General features: G+C 35.8%; 1 protein-coding gene across 1 annotated transcript in view; it reads left to right on the forward strand.

Annotated features, from left to right (window-relative positions):
• ABI3BP (ABI family member 3 binding protein) overlaps window positions 1-23,141 on the forward strand; it is a 248,492-nt gene that overhangs the window by 118,795 nt on the left and 106,556 nt on the right. The window contains exons 8-16 of the mRNA XM_063114629.1: window positions 2,733-2,781; window positions 3,770-3,841; window positions 4,443-4,535; window positions 12,184-12,261; window positions 14,138-14,212; window positions 14,980-15,054; window positions 15,869-15,940; window positions 16,429-16,503; window positions 22,811-22,876. Of these exons, the coding sequence (XP_062970699.1) occupies window positions 2,733-2,781; window positions 3,770-3,841; window positions 4,443-4,535; window positions 12,184-12,261; window positions 14,138-14,212; window positions 14,980-15,054; window positions 15,869-15,940; window positions 16,429-16,503; window positions 22,811-22,876 (655 nt within the window). The remainder of the gene's footprint in view (window positions 1-2,732; window positions 2,782-3,769; window positions 3,842-4,442; window positions 4,536-12,183; window positions 12,262-14,137; window positions 14,213-14,979; window positions 15,055-15,868; window positions 15,941-16,428; window positions 16,504-22,810; window positions 22,877-23,141) is intronic.

A 23,141-nucleotide genomic window follows, 5' to 3' on the forward strand; every position in this document is an offset into this window, starting at 1 on the left:
AGTAAAAACTCAGAACAGAAACTTTGTTCCTTTCAAGTGAAGAGTGAAATATTTTCCATTTGTTCTCATCAAAAAATTGTTTGTTTGAAACAAATCATCATAGCTAAGTAAATAAAAATTGGTATAATGCAATTCAGAGACAATCAACACAGCAACATGTAGGCATTTCTGGTATAATGTTAAGTGTCTCTGAAAAACTTCCTGTTCTGCAAAATGTGCACTGAATAACTGGACTCATAGGGCAAGTAGAGGACAGGCCAATCAAAAACCTTTGTAAACTGTAGCCACAGTCCTAACAAAAACCATTATTGGTACCTACAAAGACAATGTGACTCCCCACCTGGTGGCTTCCATGTGGCTGGAGGTTGCCACACCAGGCAGTTAAAATTCTCAGAAGTGTGTAAATTATGTAAGTAGAGAGTAGAATGGTGGTTACCAGAGGCTGGGGTATGCAGAGGGAATGAGGAGATGTTGGTCAAAAGGTACAAAGTTTCAGTCAGACAGGAGGAATAAGGTTTTAAGAGCTGTTGCATAGCATGGTGACTAGAGTTAGTAATGTGTTGTACTCATATGATTTGGAATTACCAAGAATAAATTTCAAATGTCTCACTACAAAAAAAAAAATGATGGTAAGTGAGGTGATAGATATGTTAATTAGCTTGATTTAATCATTCCACATTATATACTTTCATCAAAAGATCCTGTTGTACCCCATAATTGTATATAATTGTATACAATTATGAAAAATAAATAAAAATTAAAATATGAATGACAAAATAATTTTTAAATAGTTATTGTTTATAAAAAAAGAAAGAAAGAAGTGGACAAGGCCATATGCTAGCAACCCTTTCACTGGAGCAGTACAGGTGAGAGGCAGACAGTGCAGGTGCAAGGGAGCCAGGCAGGCATGTGAAGCAGGGCAGCATGCCACAGGCCTGACTGTCCTCTCTGGGGAAGGATCTGAGTGCAAGTGCTCATATTTAATTTTCCTATGATAAAGCTGAAAGGAATCTTCCTGCCAGTGCAACCTCAAAGCTGAGTTTGTTTGTTTTTTTTCCCGCTGAAGATTATGCCTCTATTTCTACTATTTGCCTCTCCTTGCCTGGGAAAAATTATGTCTAAATTATATTTACGTTATTCCCCTCTTTACCAATAGTATATGTATGAACTAAGTTACAGTACAGAAGTTTATGTGATAGCTGAACAGACTGTAGATTAAAATAACTTTTTCTGATTATAAATGTTTCACCCTTGTAAGAAATTTGGCAAACATGGAAAAGTACACAAATAGAAATTAATATCAGCTTTTAAGAATTAATTACTGTTTAAAAAAAAATTATGATGAATTTTATTCTGGTCTTTTGTCTGTACATATTTTTTATAAAATTGGGTTATGCTGTGGACACAAATTTGTATCCTTTGTATTTATTTATAATCTACATATTTTTCACTTTATTAAATAGAATTCAAAAATTTGAACCATAATTTATTTAATAAAATCCCTACTTTTGGATAATGAGGTTTTAAACTGTGGTAATAAGCAGCCTTAAACATCTTTAATTCCTTAGGTTGTGGTGCTAAGGAGGAAATTAATTGGGTCAATGGATACAGATACCTCTTATAAAAAATAATCTTATTATAGGATACTTTTATTTTTTGTAGCTTTTAAACATAAAGACCTTAATACAAGAATAAACATAGCCAACAGTAAGGTTGGTATTGTGGCCCTTCTTTACCCTGGGCATACCGTTTAAATGGTAGCAGGTTAACAAGTTTCTTTTACTTCTATTTGAAGAGTAACTCACATTCAGCACATCCTCGATTATCAACAGATCTGGTATGTGGAATATCTATAGCATGTAACAGATTAAGCCCAGTGTCAAAAAATTGATGTCTTTCTTGCCCTGTCACCTCAACTCTAATTTTCCTGTATGTAATTTTGCTGCCCTGCTTTCTCTTCACCTAGTCCCATGTCTCTTGTCTGTTTCATCCTCATGATTATGTCCGGCAATGACTGCACTTTAAATTCTAAACTTATTCCTAGTTCAAGCCACTCTGACATCAAAACTTCCTGTGGGATTTCTGAGGCAACTTGGGTGAGAGGAGGAAGCATAGCCCTCTGAGATATGCCTTTTTGATTCTGAGGTCCCTTGTGTGTAAATATGTGCAGGAAGATCAAGAGCACAGGCGTTGCAGTGAGAATGCCTGGGTCTAAGTCCCAGCTCTGCCTTCTTGGACTATAAATACTTGGTGTCAGGAGCTCATGGTGCTTGTAGTGTCTGTAGTAGCAGCAGCACAATTGGATATACTCAAGCAATTGATCTTATTGGTTTTAAAAGATAATATGGAGTTTGGCAACTTTTTAAGAGGAAATGTAAAGAAAAGATTTAGCTGGGTCACAACTCGAATGAAATGAAATAAACTAATATTCAGTATCGTGGATTTAGTTTCTTTCCATTGCAGTTTCTAAGCAAACCAAACTAATGGGAGTTCTAAAGTAACTGCTTCTGTCAAACCTTTGGACAGCTATGGGGAAAACCAAGGGAGTTCAATAAAACACAGAGGCAGATGCATGTACTAAAGATCTATCCAGCAACCATTAAACCAGGGTTGTGGGAGATTTCATTGAAGACAAGAAGGGATTATTTTCAGTTCTCTGTTTTCTTTTAAAAAAAAAAAAAAGAAAGTTATTGACACTGACTCAAAAGCTGACTTTCTCCCTCTCTTTTCAGCCAGCATATGTCCCAAAGAAGCTAATCCCAATAACAATCATCAAGCAAGGTAATTTGTCTGTTCTGGATAATAAGTGTTTAGAACTATTTTTAATTCACTTTTTAACTGAAATAATTAAATATAGCATCTATTTTTTTCAAATTTTTTATTGTTGTTTTCAGAAAAAGTGTGAAGAAACTAGTATGGTCTAGTAAATTAGAAATGAATAGATAATTTGGGGACTTGTACCAATATACCAAGCCTTTTTCAACTAGGGACAAAGCAACCATAGCAAGTATTAAATTTTTAAAAATTAGTTAAATATATGAGGCTTTGCTCAGATTAAGTTAGCACTCATGAAGAAAACCATTAATAGGATATTTGTATTAACAAAAATGAAAATGGTGATGAGTTCGTGGTCACTTTAGAGAAAGTAAAGATGTCCAGGTTTCAAGAATTATAATGTCTTATTGCATTTCAGGGTCCAGTTGTTTTTGTTTGGGCTTTTAGTTTTTCCAACTATTAAAATGACTCCATTATTTCCGGAAAGTTTCGTGGTAGAATAGATGGAGCCCTTAAAATAGTTCTTCATTTTAAGAAAACACAATGTTTCACTCTCAGAACAGTGTCAGTTAGCATTAGAATTACCCAAAGATTCTTTGCTTTCAGAATATATGTTTTCTAAATTTTTTTTATTACTTGGCCATTGCCCGATTTTGTGCCAATTCTTAATGACTTGGGGAAAGGTCAGGCTGCAGGGAGTGGAGACAGGAAGATAGGAAGGAAATTTTCTGCTAATTTGAAAGAACATTTATTGATGGAATAGCAGCCTTTCATTACTTAAAGGCACAAGTGTATCTTTCAATCCTTCTGTTGGCTGTGTAGCCAGCCTACTGAGTTGCTTTCAATTAATTATCAAAACTTAGATCAGGACTTTCCCAGTATAAATGACTTCACATTATTGCTGATATTACTGATTATTACTGATTATGACTTCAATCTTACTGATTCCTAAATTTTTTCCCCATCACACTATTGTCTTTTTGTTTTTCAACAGTGATTCAGAATGTTACTCACAGGGCTTCAACTAAATCCCCAGATAAAACTCCCTTTGGAGGAACGATACTAGGTGAGTCAATCTTGAAATTTTTGCCTAGATTAATCAAGTCAGTCTATCTTTTGATAATAGGGCCCTTATGGAGGTTTTAGTGTGAACAGGTCTGTTAAACTGATATTGGTACATTTCCTTTCACTGTTTAGCAACCTGGTTTGTGTCCATTCCAGGCCAAGAGCGAAGAGACACTACCCTTATCATGGTGTGTTAAAGAAACAGCTCTAGCCCATGCCCAGTGGGAAAGATGGCACCCATCCTACCTTCCCCACGGGGTTATTTGCAGTTATAAGGGAGTCTTCCTCAATTGAACTTGTAAAAATTATTATACTGATAATGATATTCCTTGTTTACCATGCACCTTACACAGCCATTTAACAATTATTGAGTCTATGAATTAAAAGCCAGAGAATTTCAGTACTTTAGTTCTTAAGTATGAAAAATACCCTATTTAGAAGTTACTGTCATATTTTTTCCAACATTTTGAAGTTTGGATTAAAATTGACTAATCATATTAAGTGCTAAACTTTATAGTTTCTAGTATCTGATGCTCTGAGCTTTATTTTACATCATGATATATTTCCTAACCCTTATCTTATTTATGTTTATTTCCTTCCAGTACATCTTATTATTCCGGGTCTTAATGAAACAACTGTAAAACTTCCTACGTCCATAATGTTTGAGATTTCAGATGCAATCAAGACACAATTAGGTAAGCAGCAAAGTTCTATATTTGCATTTTGCAATGACTGACTACTAGCGATGATATTCCTAGGATGTTCAAGGAATCTTGCAAACGAGCTGTTTGAGGATTTCAAAGTAAAAAACAGGAGCATGGAGGTTGGAGCGTTGGAGGTATTCTTACAAATCACATTCCACAGGGAAATAGTTATACAAAATATATAAATGCATTTACATGTGTGAAGGGAGAGTGAACATTTATCAAATTATCCAAAATATGCATATTTATATAGATATAATTTCCAGACAGAGTAATTGTTCTAAATTATACTTATACTGTACTATCAAGGGGCCACTGTATATTTTTAGTGAGAACTAATGTAAACCTCAGGCCTATTAGAACTGTTTACTTAAGACTCATATTGCCTCCTACTTCTAGAAAGAATTGTCTATGATTTTAATGCTTAAAAATGTTAAACACAACTATTGAAAAAAAAAAACAGCGAAGTCCACATAAAAGGGACCAAGGGTATAATTGTGGTGGTCACAGGGCTGCATTTGAGTATGAAATTAGCCTTTGAGTTGTCACTTGCGGAGAGGAGTTCAAACTTGATTGAGCATCAGGGGCGCCCAAAGGGCTTATGAACACAGACTGCTGTACGCACTCCCAGAGTTCTAGATTCAGTAGTTCGGGGGTGGGGCCTGAGAATTTGCATTTCTAACAAATTAGCAGATGATACTGACACTGCTCATCCGGGGACCACACTTGGAGACCCACCCCTCTAACATCTCTGGATAATGTTTTGGGCTGTTGATAAATATGGGAGGAAACAGCATGGTGTGGTAGAAATTGAGCAAGATTTAAAAATGCAGAATGTTTTCCTTGAGCTCAGCACCAGCTAAAAACCTTAGCATTTAATATGTGATTGAATCATTGTATTGTATGGATGAAGAAACAGAGGCCATGGCCACTGTTTAGCAACATTCATTCAACAAATACTTAATAAGCATTACTCCATGCTAAAACTGCAGGTAACTACAACAGTGAGCTACGCAGGTATGGCACCCACCCATACTGGGACCTCAGACAAGACAATTTCTTCTCCCTTGTCAGGGGCTTGACCTGTCCCCTTAAGTTGATGCCTCCTCTTTTGTGGTTGTGAGAGAGAGAGAGAGAGAGAGAGAGAGAGAGAGAGAGAGAAGAAATGACAAGACATAAGAAAAAGATTGTTTTAATAAATAAAATACTATGAAAGATAGCAACAGGCTGGGGTCCTAAGTGGGCAGACACTTGAATCAGACTGGGTTTTGCCATGACTTCCCTGTTATAAGGAGCACGTATTCCCAGGATCATCTGGTTGATGTTCCCGAAAAGTAGCTGCTGGTAAAGTGCAGATCCTAGAAGCCAATAACCCATTTTTGCCGTTCCCCATTCCTTCCCTTCCCTGGGGATTTATTGAAAAAAGCCATCAAACTTAATGAAGTAACAAATTTTAATGTGTCTTTATTTTCTTTTTTCCAATTTTTCTTCTTTGGGGAGTAAGCCATGAAGATGTTTAGTTTTGTCCACACAATGCCGTACTACTTCATTTAAAAAAACAAAAAAAGCTCTCTCTCCATGTGTTTTTCAAATATTCAGATAGTTAACTTTTCATAAACAGGCTTATCTGGATCCATAAGTTAATTTTTTCATTTTTTGCATGTTTGATGCTAGAAATCCTTAAGTAGGTGGAAGAGTATTTAATTGGAGGCTATTAGACTTAAAACTTTTCAGAAATTTTCAAAACTTATGGATCACCGTCTTACTAAGATGTAAAAATATTTGCCAATATATCTTTGTGAATTTGTGCAATCCTTGTATTTTTACTATAATATATTCATAACTGTTAGTCCTAGAATAAATTACTTCCAAGAACATAGGTAAGTGACTCTGCACTTCATTTTCTCGATTTATACATCAGATTTGATCACCTCCCTTTTAGCCTTAAAACTCTGTGACTCAGCTCTACGTCTGTAAATGTGTTGCTGCCAGGGAGCTTCCAAATTAAACTCCCTCAGTATTTGGAAGAGTCAAAGTTCAAGACGCTTGCGCTCAGCTGTTCTCTGCCCAGAGATTTTACCCTGTGCCTAAGGAAGACTTGTTTGGAAGAAGGGGAAAAAAAAGAGCCAGCTAATTTCTTATTGATTTGGTCCCTAATGTGTCCATCAGAACTACAAAAACCAGGGTTTGTGAAGGAGATTGAAAATGAGCAGAGCTGTTTCCCAGACCACTGCTGTCAGTTTTGAACTAGAAGATGTGATGTTCTATTACTCAGTCCTTAGTCTTGAGTGATATTTCCTAATCTTTTTTTTCCTCAAAGTTCCACATGCTACCTTAATACCAATTCAGCCTTTTTGCTTTCTTTAATTCAGGAGATTATAGTGAATTTTGGTTTAGTTTTGTTTTTGCTTTTGTTTTTCTTTTATGATTCACTATAGCTTCATGATTGAATCTAATTTCAATGAAGAAAAACTAAATGCAAGTAGTAAATATGCAAACAGTAAAAACTACTTAATATCTTTTAAACTTGGATTTCTGGGAAAACACTTATCTTAAGTTCAACACATGACAAATTGAACACATGGAAAATTTCTTATATACTGAAGAGATTAATAGCCAGTATGTTTGAAAATGCCCAGAAAATCCAAGGAAAATCTTACCCATCAAATGTATCATCTTAACAGACCATGTTTTCAAGAATACCTACATTTAAATTACATTTTAAAGTTTTTTGTTGTACATATTTAAGGTTACAATGTGATGTTTTGATATACATAGTGAAATAGTTACTTAATCAAGAAAATTAACATATCCATCCTCTTGCATAGTAACCTTTCTTATTTGTGGTAAGGGCACCAAAAATCTACTCTCCTAACAAATTTCCAGTATACGATACAATATTATAACTATAGTCCTCATGTTGTACCTTGAATTTCTAGACTTATTTGTCCTACATATCTGCAGCTTTATACCCTTTGATATACATTTTCCCATTTTCGACCCCTATCCCCACCCCTGGTTACCACTTTTATTCTGCATGTGTTTGACTTTTTTTTTTTTTTTTAAGATTCCACACAAAATACATTAGTAAGATTGTGCACTATTTTTCTTTCTGTGCCTGGCTTATTTCACTTAGTATAATGTCCTCCAGGCTGATCTGTGTTATTGCAAATGGCAGGAACTCCTTCTTTTGTACATATATATTCACAGTTTCTTTACCCATCCTTCAGTGAACTCTAGGGTTCTTTCCACATCTTGGCTATTGTGAATAATGCTGCAATGAATGTGGGAGTGCAGCTATCACTATGAGGTGCTGATTTCATTTTCTTTGGGCATTTACATCCTGCAGAGGGATTGCTGGGACATATGGTAGTTCTATTTTTAATTTTTTGAGGAATGTCTGTGCTGTTTTCCATAATGGCTGCAACAATTTACATCCCCACCAACAGTGTATAAGGGCTCCCTTTTCTCTACATCTTTGCCAACACTTATCTCTTATGTTTTTGATAATAGCCATTCTAACAGGAGTGAGGTGGTATCTCATTGTGGTTTCAGTTAGCATTTCCCTGATGATTAGTGATGCTGAGCGCCTTTTCATATGCCTGTTGGCCATTTTTATGTTCTTTGGGTAAATATCTATTCAAGTCCTTGCCCATTTTCAAACCAGGTTCTTTGTTTGTTTGGTTTTTTGTTTTGTTTTGCTATTGAGTTGTATGAGTTTCTTGTATATTTTGGATATTAAGCCTTTGTCAGGTATATGGTTTGCAAATATTTTCTCCGAATTTATAAGCTGCTTTTTATTTTGTTGATTATTTCCTTTGTTGTGGAGAAGTACTGCTTTTTACAATAAGAGTATGGGCATAAACAGCTCTTTATATTACCAAGGGATAAATAAACTTTCCTGAAGTTAATTATAATTGTAATTCAGAAAAGTAATATATTTTGAGGGAGTCAATCCTAAAAATAACATTCTCGCTCCAGCAGAGCCCATCACGGACATCAAAAAAAGTAATAGCTTTTGTTCTAAGACACATGGTGTGAATAATGAGAGAAATAAACAAGAAAGCTAGTATTACACACACATCTCCAAGGGACAAAAAAAGGATTTGCCAAAACCAAGACCTAGCCTGCCAAAAATTAAAGGAAACAACTGTGCTGAAAGAAGGTGCAGATGAATGATAAAGGAAAAGGAACTTCCTGGTTTGGGGGCCACATTTTGATGGTATTTTGCTTTCCTATTGCAAAGACAGGAAAGATAGTTGTGCATAGATAGCGTAGGTGAATGCTTGCAGGTTGATATGAGATATCAAGAGTCCCCTATTCAAATGTATTTCTCATCTATCAGTTTTCTCTGATGTCTGAAATACCGTATTTAGAAATACAATATGCTTTCATAAGGAATTAGTGACGTATAAAGAAGACATTATCTTTTAAGAAGGTAATTTGCCTCTTTCTTTTTTCATTAACAGCCTAATTGTAGGTTAATGCAATTGACAGCTAAGGGTATGTTTTGAAGCTAAAGAAATTCAGAGCATTGCCTGTGCAAGTCGAAAATCTGGAGGTTAAAAAATAAAGAGGTCCTAGGTCAGCCAGGTAATCACCAAGAACATAGGATATTATTAACCAGAAAAGAGGACACTGAAAAAGAAGAGATCATTAAAGGAAAATCTTATCATTTTACAAAAAACCCAGAAACAAACGAACAAAACAAGACTCCTATGGTGCATGCTGAAAATATCAGGACCAGAGCACATGAGAAATATTTAATGTTTTTGAATGTTTTTTCATGTGCTAATAATCAGAATGGTTCTAAACAAAAGACTTCAGGGAAAAAAATGTTAATCAAATTTAGACAAAGGCAACAAGCATGTACATTGAGGAAAAGACTGCATTTCCAATAAATGGTGCTGGGAAAATTGGACATCCATATGCAGAAGAATGAAACTAGACCCATACCTCTTGCCATATACCAGAATCAACTCAGAATGGATTAAAGACTTACATATAAGACCTAAAACTATAAAACTACTAAAGGAAAACATAGGGGAAACACTTTAGGCAATAAGACTAGGCAAAGACTTTATGAATAAGACCCCAAAGGCACAAACAACAAGTGAAAAAATAAATAAATGGGATTATATGAAACTAAAAAGCTTCTGCACAGCAAAGGAAACAATCAACAGAGTGAAAGAAACAGCCTACAGAATGAGAGAAAATATTTGCAAACTGTACATCTGACAAGGGATTAGTTTCCAGAACCATACAAGGAATTCAAACTACACAGTAAAAAAGCAAATAATCCAATTAAAAAATGGGCAAAGGAACTGCACAGACATTTTTTGAAGGAAGACATATAAATGGCCAACTGGGACCTGAAAAACTGCTCAACAGCACTCGTCATCAGGAAAATGCAAATCAAAACTACATTGAGATATCATCTCACCCCAGCTAGACTAGCTATAATCAAAAAGACTGAGAATAACAAATACAGAGGAGGGTGCAGAGAAAGGGGAACGCTTCTCCACTGTTGGTGGGACTGTAAATTAGTGCAGCCATTATGGAAATCAGTATGGAGTTTTCTCAAACTACAGGTAGAGCTGCCATACGATCCAGCGATCCCACTGCTGGGTATATACCCAGAGGAATGGAAATCATCACGTTGAAGGGATTCCTGCACTCTCATGTTCACTGCAGCTCTATTTACAATAGCCAAGATATGAAACCAACCTTAATATTCATCAGTGGATGACTAGATAAGGAAAATGTGGTATATATACACAATGGTATACTACTCAGTGATAAAAAAGAATGAAATTCTGCCATCTGCAGCAACATGGATAAGCTTGGAGAAAATTATGTTAAGTGAAATAAGCCTGGCACAGAGGGAAGCTAAGTGGGAGTTAAGAGAGAAAGAGGGAAGGAGAGAAAGACCGCAGTGGTGCATTGAACTTGCAGAGGGAGAGAACAGACCTAGGGTTGGACCAAGGGGTTAGGGAAGGGAAGGAGAGGAGCAGTGGGGAGAGGTTGGGCAGGGATACAGGGAATAATTGTAATTTGAGGTGGTGGGTAGGCTGACAGCATTGACTTGCTCACCATATCTTGGGCAGAGGTGCTGACAGTCAGCTCTTGCCTCATGAATATGTATAATCAATGCATTTTTTAAAAAAATTTAAAAAGTAGAATCTATCATAAAATTATACTGGATCTATTGTTTTAGTCATTGCAGAAAGAGTTATTTTTCATGCTCTGCTGAAGTAATTCGAACAATGGTATCAAATATTTCTGTTGTGCAATTCCTTGAACTTGTTAAGACAATTGAACAGATATGATGTAGGGGGGAGTGGGGAGAAGAGGAACTGGTAACGGGTCATGAAAATCAACTACAATGTATATTGAGAAGTTAAAAGAAAAAAAAATTAAATTAAAAAAAATTTCTGTTTGCAAACATGCACTGCAACTTCCAAAATACACACTTGACAATTGGTGGCAAATACTCTAGCATCTGTGACACCTATTTCTAGCATTTTAATAACTCACATAATTAGCTCTCTGTAGTAATCTGTTGTATACCTTCATCAGTATAGATTAGAAATTGACTTGCTTCTATAAACATTTTGAAAGAGATGACTTTCTCTTTATTTACTTCTGATGGACTTAAAGACAATTGTCTTTAAGTAAATAAATATTTTGTCTCCACGTTAACAGAAAAGAAGAAAATGGTCTTTATGAAAGTAATGTGAACTACAGGAGAAAGTTACAAAATTTTCATGTTCAAAGAACTTTGAGAGAACACATTAGATCAGTAGTTCTCAACAGGAGGGGACTTTTTCCCCCGGGGAATATTTGGCAATATCTGGAGACGTTTTTGTTTATCACAACTGTGGGAGGGGAATTGGAATCCAGTGAGTTGAGAAACCCAAGTTCTGTATAGCCTTAAGATTCTAAAAAAATTCTATCTGGTTTTATAATCACCTAAAGGTGCCATGATCAGAATATCTCAAAGATGCATGAATTCTTTCATGTCACTTGATCATTTTAAAATATTGCAAGTAGGTCCCTAATTCAATGTGCTACATAACTGAATAGCATTCATCCTAAGTGCATTTTTAAAATGGGGAATATCATAATCACTGGGAAACTCTGGTTTAGAAATATACTTTCTTTGAAAAAAAAAATCTAAATTTTAGAAGGAATTTTCCTGAGTAGTTGCACAACGAAGGAAAAAAATGGGAAGAAAATTATTCCATTCTTTTAATTCCCACAGAGACCGAAAGAGATCTATGTGAACATGTGGCTCAAATAAAATTTACTAATTCTCAGTAATTTCTTTTTGCCAAAATATTTTCAAATAACTTAGTTTCCTATATGTGTTATGTTTTTCTAAAATTTCAGTCTCATAACCTATTGCATTTTTTACTATGTATAATAATGGAAAATTTCTATTCATTGATCTTTCTGAAAATTAGTAATACTTGAATATAAAATTCCAGGGAGCATTGCAGTACAACCTATGCCATCCAGAAACTCTATTTATAAACCATAATGACTTAAGATTTATCCAAGTATTGGGTTGTGATGAGGTGTTTTTGGACACTGTGTTATGAAGAAGTAAGATAAAAATTGTTCTCTGACTTTTTAGCTAAGAATGAAACCTTGGCATTACCTGCTGAATCTAAAACCCCAGAGGTGGAAAAAATCCCAGCACAGCCCATAACAGGTAATGAGATTTCTATGTTGTTGACCTTGATAAAAAAAGAAATAACATGTTTTTTCAAGTAGTCAATTATCTACAAGCTTTTTTTTTTTTTTTCAGTGAAGAGCCAGCATGAAATTCATTTTGATCATAAACACAAAACAGTAGGAGATTCTAGGTTTTTTAATGTTTGGGAAAATGACAATGTGAAATGAACTATTGAATCATATAACTGATATGTAATACGGAAGTGTATTTTTACTCTAAATCAAAGTTGTTACCTCAACACTCTGAAATGTTTTTATGCTAAAATATAATACCATAGTTTTTGGTGCTTTCCTTTTATATGCAGACGTAACACAATTTTTCATTTCTTCACTTTCAATTTAGCAAAATGCCATATATTCCTCACAAACCCATAGCTTGATATCTATGAAAATACCTTGGATCATTTAGAAGCAAATGTCTCTGAGAGATTCACGACCTTCATGTAGAGTATAATATTAGTTGAGTACAAATCCTTTAAAGAATAAATGCAGTAAGAATTTTCCCCATACTTTATCACTGTTACTTACAAACATTTAGGATTTCTTCTCTGAGTGAACCACCCCAAGTTCAGTTCACTGGGGAGACATTAATCTCTGAACTACAGAGTTTTTGCCAGAACAATACCATCTTATCTAGGACTTGAAACTAACATCTGGCAAGAATTCTCCACAATCCACATTTAGCAAAGTAACTCCAATCTAAAGTGAATTTTTAATCCATAAAATTGCCATAATTTTAAATATTGGTGATATTTACCATTTGGACTCATAATTGGGCCAGAGAAGATAAAGATTGATGGGGCAATAAAATAATTTTAAGAAACCCATCTAGTAGGAATATTTCTGACAGAGTAAGATAAGTGTGGTCCTGCCTAAAGAGGAGAGGTGGACTTTTCATCCCCACCTTCAGGGGAGCTGGGGCAGAGGTAGAAGCTATTCAAGCTACTGGAGTAATCTATTTGGATGAAATTCCTAGGTGATTTCTGATTTCAATATGGTTTGTCAATACCAATAAAAGTATAGTCCTGACTCCATGGGTGACTCCAAGTCCGTTTTTGCCTCAAAGAGTCTACCCGTTTTTCCCAATTATACTTTCTTCTCTTGGCACAGTGTCTGATGGGAGAGTCTTAGTTCTCTGCCAAACCCTCCTCAGAATTTTCCACTTCAGAAACACTTAGGCAAACACCACAACTTATTATTCTGTGTTATGTTTATTTCATATCTTTACCCTGAAAAATTCTGGGGTTTTCTAGCTTGCAATTCATTCCAGATCTCAGTGGCCCTGGTTCTTACTGCTCTAAAACTGTTTGCCTGAGGTCTTCCTTGTCTTTAGTCTAGCACTTGGGACAACCCTGTGGCTGAGCATTTGAATCCTGATCGTAATTTCAACCCAGTTCCAAGCTTTGCATGTTGAATTCAGAGTAAGGGAAATCTTACACTGAATAGCTCTAAGTAAATCTTTTAGCCCTGAGTAATTCTTTTGTCAATTTATTAACTTATGTAATAAACTATTATGAACTTGTTTACCCCAGGTGTGCTAAGCCCTGGAGATAAAGAAAAAGGGAGACAAATAAGAAATTATGATTAATCTTAAGTGCTTTAATGGAGGTCAGTTCAGTGTGCTTTTTTTGGAGCAGGTAGAAAGTGGACCAAACCCAGAAAGGAAGGGTTGAGGAGAAGTGTTAGCGCAGGCTCCTGGAGCAACCCTAGCAGTCCTTAACATTGATAACTTGAAAAGAAATGGGCTATATAAATATCAGTGACTAATTCTACAGGGCAAAAAAGTGTCTCGTGGTCTATGGTTGCTTCATCATTCTATCTTAATTTGTAAAGTTATCTTTTTTACCTTTCAGTGACTCCTGAAATAGTTCCAAGAACCACTAAACCCACTATGTCTAGTGCACTAGGCGTTTCAGAAACAACACTGGGTAATTCTAAGAACTTTTTTTTCTTTAAAAAAAAAAAAGCAACAACAAAAACACTCCCAACACTCATAGAAAAGTAACCCCAATGCCTTAGCTTCTCTCTATCTCTCTTTTCCTCTTACTCCTTTTCTTTCCTTCCTGGCAGTCGTTAACCTTCCTCTCTCTTGGACCAATTGCACTGAAGAGTAAACAACATGCCTGATCCTGGTGACTGATATTTTAAGGAGATCTGGATGCTAGCTGCTAACCACATGCCCTTTTTAACCGGTCTCTTGAGTTACATAAATAGAATACCAGTCTTTTAACCCCCAGATCTTAGAGGGAAACCTGGAAGTCTAGACTCTGTGCTTTCTGCTTAGAATGGCTTTTGGAAGTCTTGTGCATACTAAACCTGGGGAGAATCCCCGAAAGTGTTATGCTTATTAATAAAAATTTTAGGTCACGAATGTTAGCTGCTTGTTGGCCCAGGAGAATCTAACTTGCTTTGTTCTCTTCCCCTGAAGAAAAGGAACAGCATGTATTTTATTCCGTGCTTGTGATGTTGATCTTCCCTAACCCGCCGCAGCCCTTTGAAAGTATATCTTCAAATTTTAGTATATCTTTCAAATCTATATGACTTTTCCAAGGAAAACCAGTCATTTCCATGAAAGGCATCAGCGGCCCAGTGCACACGAGTCTCTGCTAAGGAGCATGCTGTTCATGGCCATGGTTATGCTGCAGTATCAGATCTCGAGTCAAGGAGTTGCTAACTGCGTTCTTCTGTATTGTAGTTCTCAGCGAAAGGACCCTGGAAACATTGCAAACTGTTCTATTACCTAAGTTTGAATTGCCACTGAGCACTCTAGGTAAAAATTATTAAATACTGCAGCTTTATTATTACCTTAGAAATTTTATGCATGCTTGAAAGACGTCTCTAAGTTCATTTATTCCAATTCATGTTCTCACAGGAAAAAAGGGACAAATGGCTTATAGAACAATAAGCTTCCAATCACCCAAGCCCTTAAATGTGATATAATCACTATTTTATAATTTAGGGTCCTAAAGAGGCTCCCCCTATAACAAATCCTTTGGTTGTTTTTCTTTTTGGTGGTCATATTTTGATATTATATTTCTTTTCATTGAGAACCATTTTGTCACTGAACAAATTGGTATTTTCTATATTTTTCCTAAATGTTTTTACTCAATTGTTACTCTTGACAGAGAAAATATATTTATGATATTTCTTTATGAGTACAATATCCAAAAACTGGAGGGGAGAGCTTATATATAAAGCTATATAATTACCAAAATTCTATTTTTAAAAGCTATTAGATGAGCATTATCTGTTCAGATGTATTTGGTGCTTGATTTCAATTTAAATGAGGTATAACCAAAAGTACACATAAACATAGCTGAAGAAATCTGGGAACTAGTTTTAATAAGGGTGAAAAGAAGAGCCCATATACCTCAAATTTAGTGGCTTTATTTAAAAAATTGAAAGAGAAACTTTGTTATCCAGCATTAAAACACAGAAGTAAGAAATACCATTAAAGTCCCTCACTTAATGTGAGATAACTTGCTTTTTTGTTTGTTTTTGTCTTTGCAAGCTTAAGATTTTTACAATCTTTGCTCTGTTGCTTGCACTTCAGGTAATAACTTTACTTGTATGTTTCATTACAGCTCCAAAACGGCTTCCAGAATTTCCTGAGGCAAAAACACCCTTCCCTTTTGAGAAACCTGGGGGCACCTTGGGTAATAAAAGTAACTTAAATTTGATGTTTAGTACGTGGGTGGTGATTGCTTAATTCTGTAGGACAGGATTACTGGGTCCTGCCTCTGCAAACCTCAGTGAACTGATGAATTCAGTTCACTCAGGCAGACAAGTGGTTGATTTGATTAAAAAGAAGAAAAAGAGAAAGAAATCTATTTGTCTGATTGGATTTTTTACAAATTCGGTAAAAATCATCAGTCTGTTAAGTGCAAGTAATCCACTTAGTTAGTTTTCTGTCCTTAAAAATGTTGAGAGTGTGACTCTAAACTCTGGTCTCTCTAGCCACTAATCAAATGATATCTAGATGGGTGCATATTGATTTCTTCTTTATGTACAATTACTTTTGATTGTATCCATGTGTGCTTTTATTTCAGGCTTCTGGTAACCACTTAACCAAACCAGCAACCTATTTCTGACCTTTTATGTGTACAAAAAAATCTTCAGTAAATTCCATTTCTTTTCAATATAGCTTCAAGTGAGAAGCCATGGATTGTTCCTACAGCTGGAACATCTGAAGACTCCAAAGTTCTGCAGCCTCAAACTGGTAATTGCATTCTTTTTAAAAAATAGATTATGAAAAGAGTTATTGAGTATCTTCTCTTGTTTTTGTTTCTGTAGGTTCCTTAAATGATTATCAATATACTTTGTAGCAAATGGAAAACGTATAATACATTCTTGATACTTAGATGAATCTCATTTTTTCCCCAGTACAAAAGCAAAATTGTTTTGCATTTGTTTTAAAGGTATGCTTCTCAATTTCTGGATATATTATTAGAAGTCTGATTAGAACATGAGCTATGAGTTGGGTAGTTGATTTTCTAGAGATCTCTTTAGTGAGATGAGAACAGTAAAAAAAATAAAAAGCATTATCATGGGTGTGATTTAATAGCATGAGCTTAGTGTTTCCCTTGCAGGTAGATATTTGCTTCTTTTTCAGCAAAATAATTCAGTGAACATTTGAGAGCTTACTATGTGCAAAATATTGTACTAAATTCTAAAATCTGTAAGCATATCACTATATAAAGGAAAAACCACAGTTCTATATTTTTATAGCAAACCAATGCCTTTTTCATTTGATTATGAACAGGTTAGTAATGGAGTTAATAATGGACCTTGGTTCCAGTTCTGGCTTTCCTACTTATCCTATGACTTAGCTATTTTTCTCTACTTTTTTGGACCTCAGATTCCTCTGTTGTAAACTGTGGCAATTGCCTTTTTTTCTCTTGAGAATTCTTGTGTTCCACCATTAAAAATGGTTGACATATCTTCCCTTTTGCAAAAAATAGACTTTTCTCAATTAAAAAATTTTCTCCTGTAACACCTTTTCTTTGATGCCTAATAGTCAACTAAAGAAGAGAATATTCAGCATATGAGAATTATAGGAAAACCTCAGAAACCATCTTTTATGGTTATTTCCATGATTTTTTTTGTTTTACTTATTTGTATTTTTAATTTGTGAACCTTCTAATAATTGTGACTTTATTTCAGGTACATATTACATAGTATCTAATGTAGTAGAAGCTCGTATAAGGTTAAATACACTGATATTTTGTGGTATTCTTCAGAGAGGGTCCAGCAGAGGACTAGTTTTGAGAAAGAATGAGAAGGAGCCTTCAGATACATAGATCTTAGTCAAATTGTCTTTTCTCTAGTAAGTGTAATGGTCTCAGATCTCAGCAGAAGATACAAGATAACACCATAATTGTGTATGTCTATTATAGTCTCCCGTGGTTTCATCAGGTAGGAACACACTTGAAAGCAGACCTTGGTTGTCAGCCAATCAACAGAAGACTCAACTTGAACCTCTCAGAACTTCAGTTTCCCCATCTATAAAATGGAAATAATGTATACATTTTTCATCCAGTTGTTATGTCTTAGAAATAATGTATAAATCTCTTAATATAATGCATACTACAAAAAGGGGTGTCCCGTTATCATTTCCTTAATGCAGTGGGCTCTTGCACTGATGGCTTTCTGTCCTACCATACTGCCCATCACAAATTTCCTGAATTGCTGCAGATAGTCAGTCATCCTAATAATAACAAATTTCTTTGTTGTTAAAATTATTTAATAAAAGCAAAGAAGGAAGAGGAGAAAAAAAGACTCTAAGCTCATGTATATATATGAGTATACCAAATGACCTGTGCGTCTTCGTTTTGCTTGCATGAAAATTTTTAAGGAGAATGGAAAGGACATGTTCAGTGTTACTCATAGAGGCCCTGCAATCCTTGGGACTAGCCTGATGTCCTATTAATCCTATGGCAGGATGGTAAATCGTATCACATAGCTTCCTGTTCAGTCAGGATGGCAGCCCGAATCACTCTGTAAGCTGGGCTCTGAGGCCCTGCCGAGGCTCAGTGAGTGACATGAGGCACAATCAATTTGCCTTGTTTTCCGTGGGCCCCAGAGATGGGAGGAGCAGCATAAATGCTGTATGTTTATCATCCCACAGAAGGAGCATGTGCATAATTTCTAAAGGCCTTATATGGCTTGGGAGGATGGGAAGGATGAAAATGAGGCTTTTGCTTCTGGCTTGCTAATGCCATCAGTGTTAAGCCTTCTTAATTTACGTGATCATCACCTTAAAAGCCCATCATTTACTACCAGGATGTACTAAATGAAGAAAATGGTTGTAAACCCAGGATGATTCAATGTGTTTGTTTTCATCCTTAGAAAACATTCCTGCCTGTTCTTTCCCCAAAATGACCAGACAAACCAAATTTTCTTTTCTCCATATGTGCTCTGACTTCTTTCCCCTTGAACCATACAGGTTATCCTTTAGAGACTTCCCTTGACAGAGTCAGAGCCAAGGACAGTCAGTCTCAGTCTTTCCATTAGAACCCACTTTGGGAGCTTCCTTTAGGAGGTCACCAATAATTCTTTTCAGTGTTAAATTCCTCTAATACTTTGCAGCACTCTAATACATTGCAATACGTACCTCAGCTCTGTAAATTAAAGACTTGAAAGCTGAAGTGATCAGCGCATATGAGGAGCAGTATATTGGTTAGAAAGTTTGGGCTACAGGTGTTTGCTCAGAGCAATAAAGATGTAAATTCTACATTTGAACCTTATTGCCTGCTCTGTGAGGTGTTGACTAGCGTAGATCTGCGCCCCCTCCCCACCCACCCAACTGGGTTAAGCCCTAGAGAGGAGAGAAAGTAGGAATGGGTGACAGTTTTGATGCTTTAATAGCAGGAAAATAGAATTCAAGCACAGCAGACAATTTACAGATTCACTATGGCCTCGTAGAGATTTACAGCCTCAGCCTTTGATTTTATTTCACAAACATTTTCTTGCAGACAATATTTTCACAAATTTCAAGGCCAACCAGAACAGCATTTTGCTTTTCCGTGAACCAAAGAAAGCATTCATTATTCATGTGTATAAATGGTACTGATAACTCTGTGTGTGGTGTTGTGTTTTTCTCTTCTAGCTACTTATGTTATATTTTTTTCGGTGTTCTTCATATTTGTTTTTAGAATTCTATTTCCATGGCAGGGTATGGCCACACAAGCATGTGGCAGGTATTTGTGTAGCAGAGGAGGAGGTTTATGTGCACACATTTGTGTATCATGAAATAATTAAAGGACATACTTATTTATTCCCCAAACTAAGCCAAAAAGCCATTATCCTTACTAAGAGCTAAACTACCCAGCTGTCAAACTCCCCATTATTTGTTTATTATAATGGACAGCTTGCAGATTAATTCTACTGAGTATCCACCATGTACCAGGCTCTAGAGTAAACCCTGACATGCATAATGAGCGTGACAGTCACAATTTCTACCTTAATGAAGTCTTTTGTCTAAGAATTTATGTTTAAAAAGGAAAGTCTTTCACATAGTTAGATATTCAGGGAATTTGGTTAAAATAAAATAATAAACTCTTAATAATTTGAAATTTTTGTCCGTGTGCCATCACATGTTTCCAGAGCAATATCGTGGCATTTTTATCATGGACTTTGCATCTAGTCAGGTTTTCAAAGTAAAACTAAAATGGACAACCACCAAAGCATAATTTCACAAATGTGGTTTTAGGACATTATAGAGCATATGGTAGCACAGGGTTACTTCATTTTTTTCTCTGAAAAATCTTAAAGTAAAATTTAGTTATGATTTTAAGTCATGACTGCTTTTTGAAAGAAACTGTTGTTTTCTAAAACCTTTGAATTGAACTACCTATTTTACTTGTTGCATGAAATTCCTCCTACAACTTTTGATGCCAGTATTTTCTGTGAATGCAAGATCAGAGACATTGTTTAATGTCAGACAGCTGTAGCGTTTCAGCCACTGAAGTATAATTAGGCGACAGAAGATGTTTGTCTCTAATCAGTAATATATGGTAGCATGTAGACTGTCTGAAATACAAAAGGGTTCACCCCTAACTCTTGGCTATTTATCAATTTTATTGCTGGAGTAGCTTTTTGGAAATCAGAACTAACCATTTCATTAATTTTACTCTGGTAAAACATGCATACACAATGGTTTTGTAAGGAAATCAAGAGCGTTTGATTTTTAGAGAACTTTATTCCAACACTGTCTTCTCCTCTGACATTACTTACTTCAGAGTCAAAAGATCTTGTTTAACTCCTGAAAAAAATGAGGCAGTGCTTCTCAGAGCTGCCCAAACAACATAATACTTTGTGTGGTATTTATAGGTTTGAGTACCTTTTTTTTTTTTTTTAACTTCTCAGCTCAAAAACTACAGAAAAAGAAACATCAAGGACCAGGTGTTATTGTTGTTACTTTATGTGTTACTTAATCTCAAGTACGTTTGAAAAAATGTATGGAAGTAAGAACTCCCCGACAAATGGTAACTTTCAGACATGAGCCACACTTGCTGGAAGGTGGTGGAAGGAGAGCTTCTTTCCCCAGTAAATGCCTTGTGGGGCTATCTTGAGGGAAGTTGGCGGCTTGGCTTGGAGCCTCCAGAATGGAAGGAAATTGTAAATATGGAAAATAAGTAAAAAGAGGGGGAAAAAATATCGTCTCTTAGAACAAAAATAAAGACCATAGGAAAGTCGATCCAATGTCACTAAATGAAAGGGAGATTTAGGAATTAGGATAAGATAAAGACAGTTATGGCATTTTTCAAAAGCAATAATATAAATAAAAGTCAAGCTGTTAATTCATAATTTCTTACCTGGTTTGAGAGGGTTAAGTACAAGTTTGGCAAAGTTTTCCTAATTTATTTAGTGGTAGATAGAGTTTACTTTGTTAGGTCCATGACGTGAAATTGGCCTAAAGCAAGCCTAAGATCAGAAACTGCCAGTCTTTTGTCCTTTAAAAGATTAGTCATTCTTATCTGACCCTTTAAACTTGCAGCAAGTCTTTACATGATAGTTTGACAGATATATTCGCAGAATATGTGCTTATTTTAACTCACAATATTCTTCGTTTTTGAAGATTTTGTAAAGCAGTAGATTCACCTTTATAAACTGAAATGTTCTTCCTACCTCTTCAGCCTGTGGTGCAATATAAGGTGCCCTCTACTTTCAGAGCAGACCACACAGTCTGATATTATCTTTCTTATGCTTCAACCGGCAATGGTTCAAAATTATCACCACTGAATTACAAGTAACCCCCCATGAGTAAATCTTCCTATAATCTCTCTCCTTTTAATTTTATTTCCATACAGCCATTTTGAATGGGCAAGCAAAGAGACATCTACCTCATAACAGTTCATGCTTTATCCATACCTCTCATTACCATAGTGATAGCTCTTTGTACATAAAGAAGAACTTTTTTTTTTTTTTTTTTTTTTTTTTTTTTTTTGTGACTGGTAAGGGGATTGCACCTCTTGGCTTGGTGTTGCCCACACCGCGCTTAGCCAGTGAGCGCACCGGCCATCCCTATATAGGATCGGAACCCGCGGTGGGAGCGCTGCTGCGCTCCCAGTGCCACACTCTCCCGAGTGAGCCATGGGGTCGGCCCAAGAAGAACATTCTTTTGATGCTATTTTTGCTTGCAGGTTCAACTCTTACGTGAACATGAAAATTATCCCGGTATTCAGATCATTCAATTATTATGTTTAAATTCATCCTACTTTCTTTATTTCATGTGAGATATAAAATTTATCTTTAAATCCACCTAGATTGTAGCAGGGCTCACGGTTCCATGGAGGAATGTAGAAAGAAAGCCACCTGTAGGTAAAATGGCAGGAGCATGGTGCCAGAGGGAGTCCTGGTCTTAGCCCTGCTGTTCCTGGTTCTACTGATGGAATGGAAAATATGCTGAACTTGACAATTCCAGTGTGTGACTTGCTAGCAAATGTCTTCACTACTGTAAACTTCAATTTCATTATTTAGAAAATGGAGGTAATACCCCATTATCTAGAAAATGAGAGAACTGCCTACCTTACCTATTTCTCAGGGATGTTAATAGAGTTAAATTAGCTGATGTATGCGAAAGTTCTGTGCAAACTGTAAAGTGCTGTCCAAACACAAGATGTTATGAAAGGTAACTTTTACTAAGTAGAAAACCTAAGCAATAGACTTTGTGCAATTAGCCTCAGTGTGACTGCTGTTCCCTTCTTTAGAAATCTCTCCCCAAACTACCATCGGACTTTATTTATGTTTATACTCTTTGAAGCTCTGATTTAGAGCTGACACCATTTCATTATAAATATGTAGCACTATGTTCATGTCACCCCAGAGGCAGAGTCAGGGCTTGCTACCTAAAATCCTGCAATTCAAAGCAAGAAGGACCGAAGACAAGTCTTGGTGATTCGTGATGAGGCCAGTAGCACCTACATAAAACTGTTCTTCAGCCAGCATTAAAATATCTCATGAAATCTTTCAAAATTAATCAAAACTAACATCTCTCCTGTTTTACCTTTTTTTTTTTTTTAAAGCAACTTATGATGTTTTCTCAAGCCCTACAACATCTGATGAGCCTGAAATATCAGAGCCCCACACAGGTATACTCAGCCTCTCGATTCTGTCTTTGGATCCTGGGTGTTCTGACAACACCTGGTGGTTCTCTTTAGTTTTTGCAGAATGAAAAAGTGTGCTCTCTAGAACTCCACAAAGAAGAAATAGTCATCTGTGTCAGGGAAATGAATTCTACCTACTTCTCCCATTGACTGAGTATTTCTTTACATCCATCAGTAAATAAGCTCCGTCACATGAAGGAGATACAGATAGATTTGCTTGCCACTGAGCGAAAGTAATATAATGGCCTAT

The sequence above is a fragment of the Cynocephalus volans genome, chromosome 1, assembly GCF_027409185.1.
Source record: "Cynocephalus volans isolate mCynVol1 chromosome 1, mCynVol1.pri, whole genome shotgun sequence".
Lineage (NCBI taxonomy): Eukaryota > Metazoa > Chordata > Mammalia > Dermoptera > Cynocephalidae > Cynocephalus > Cynocephalus volans.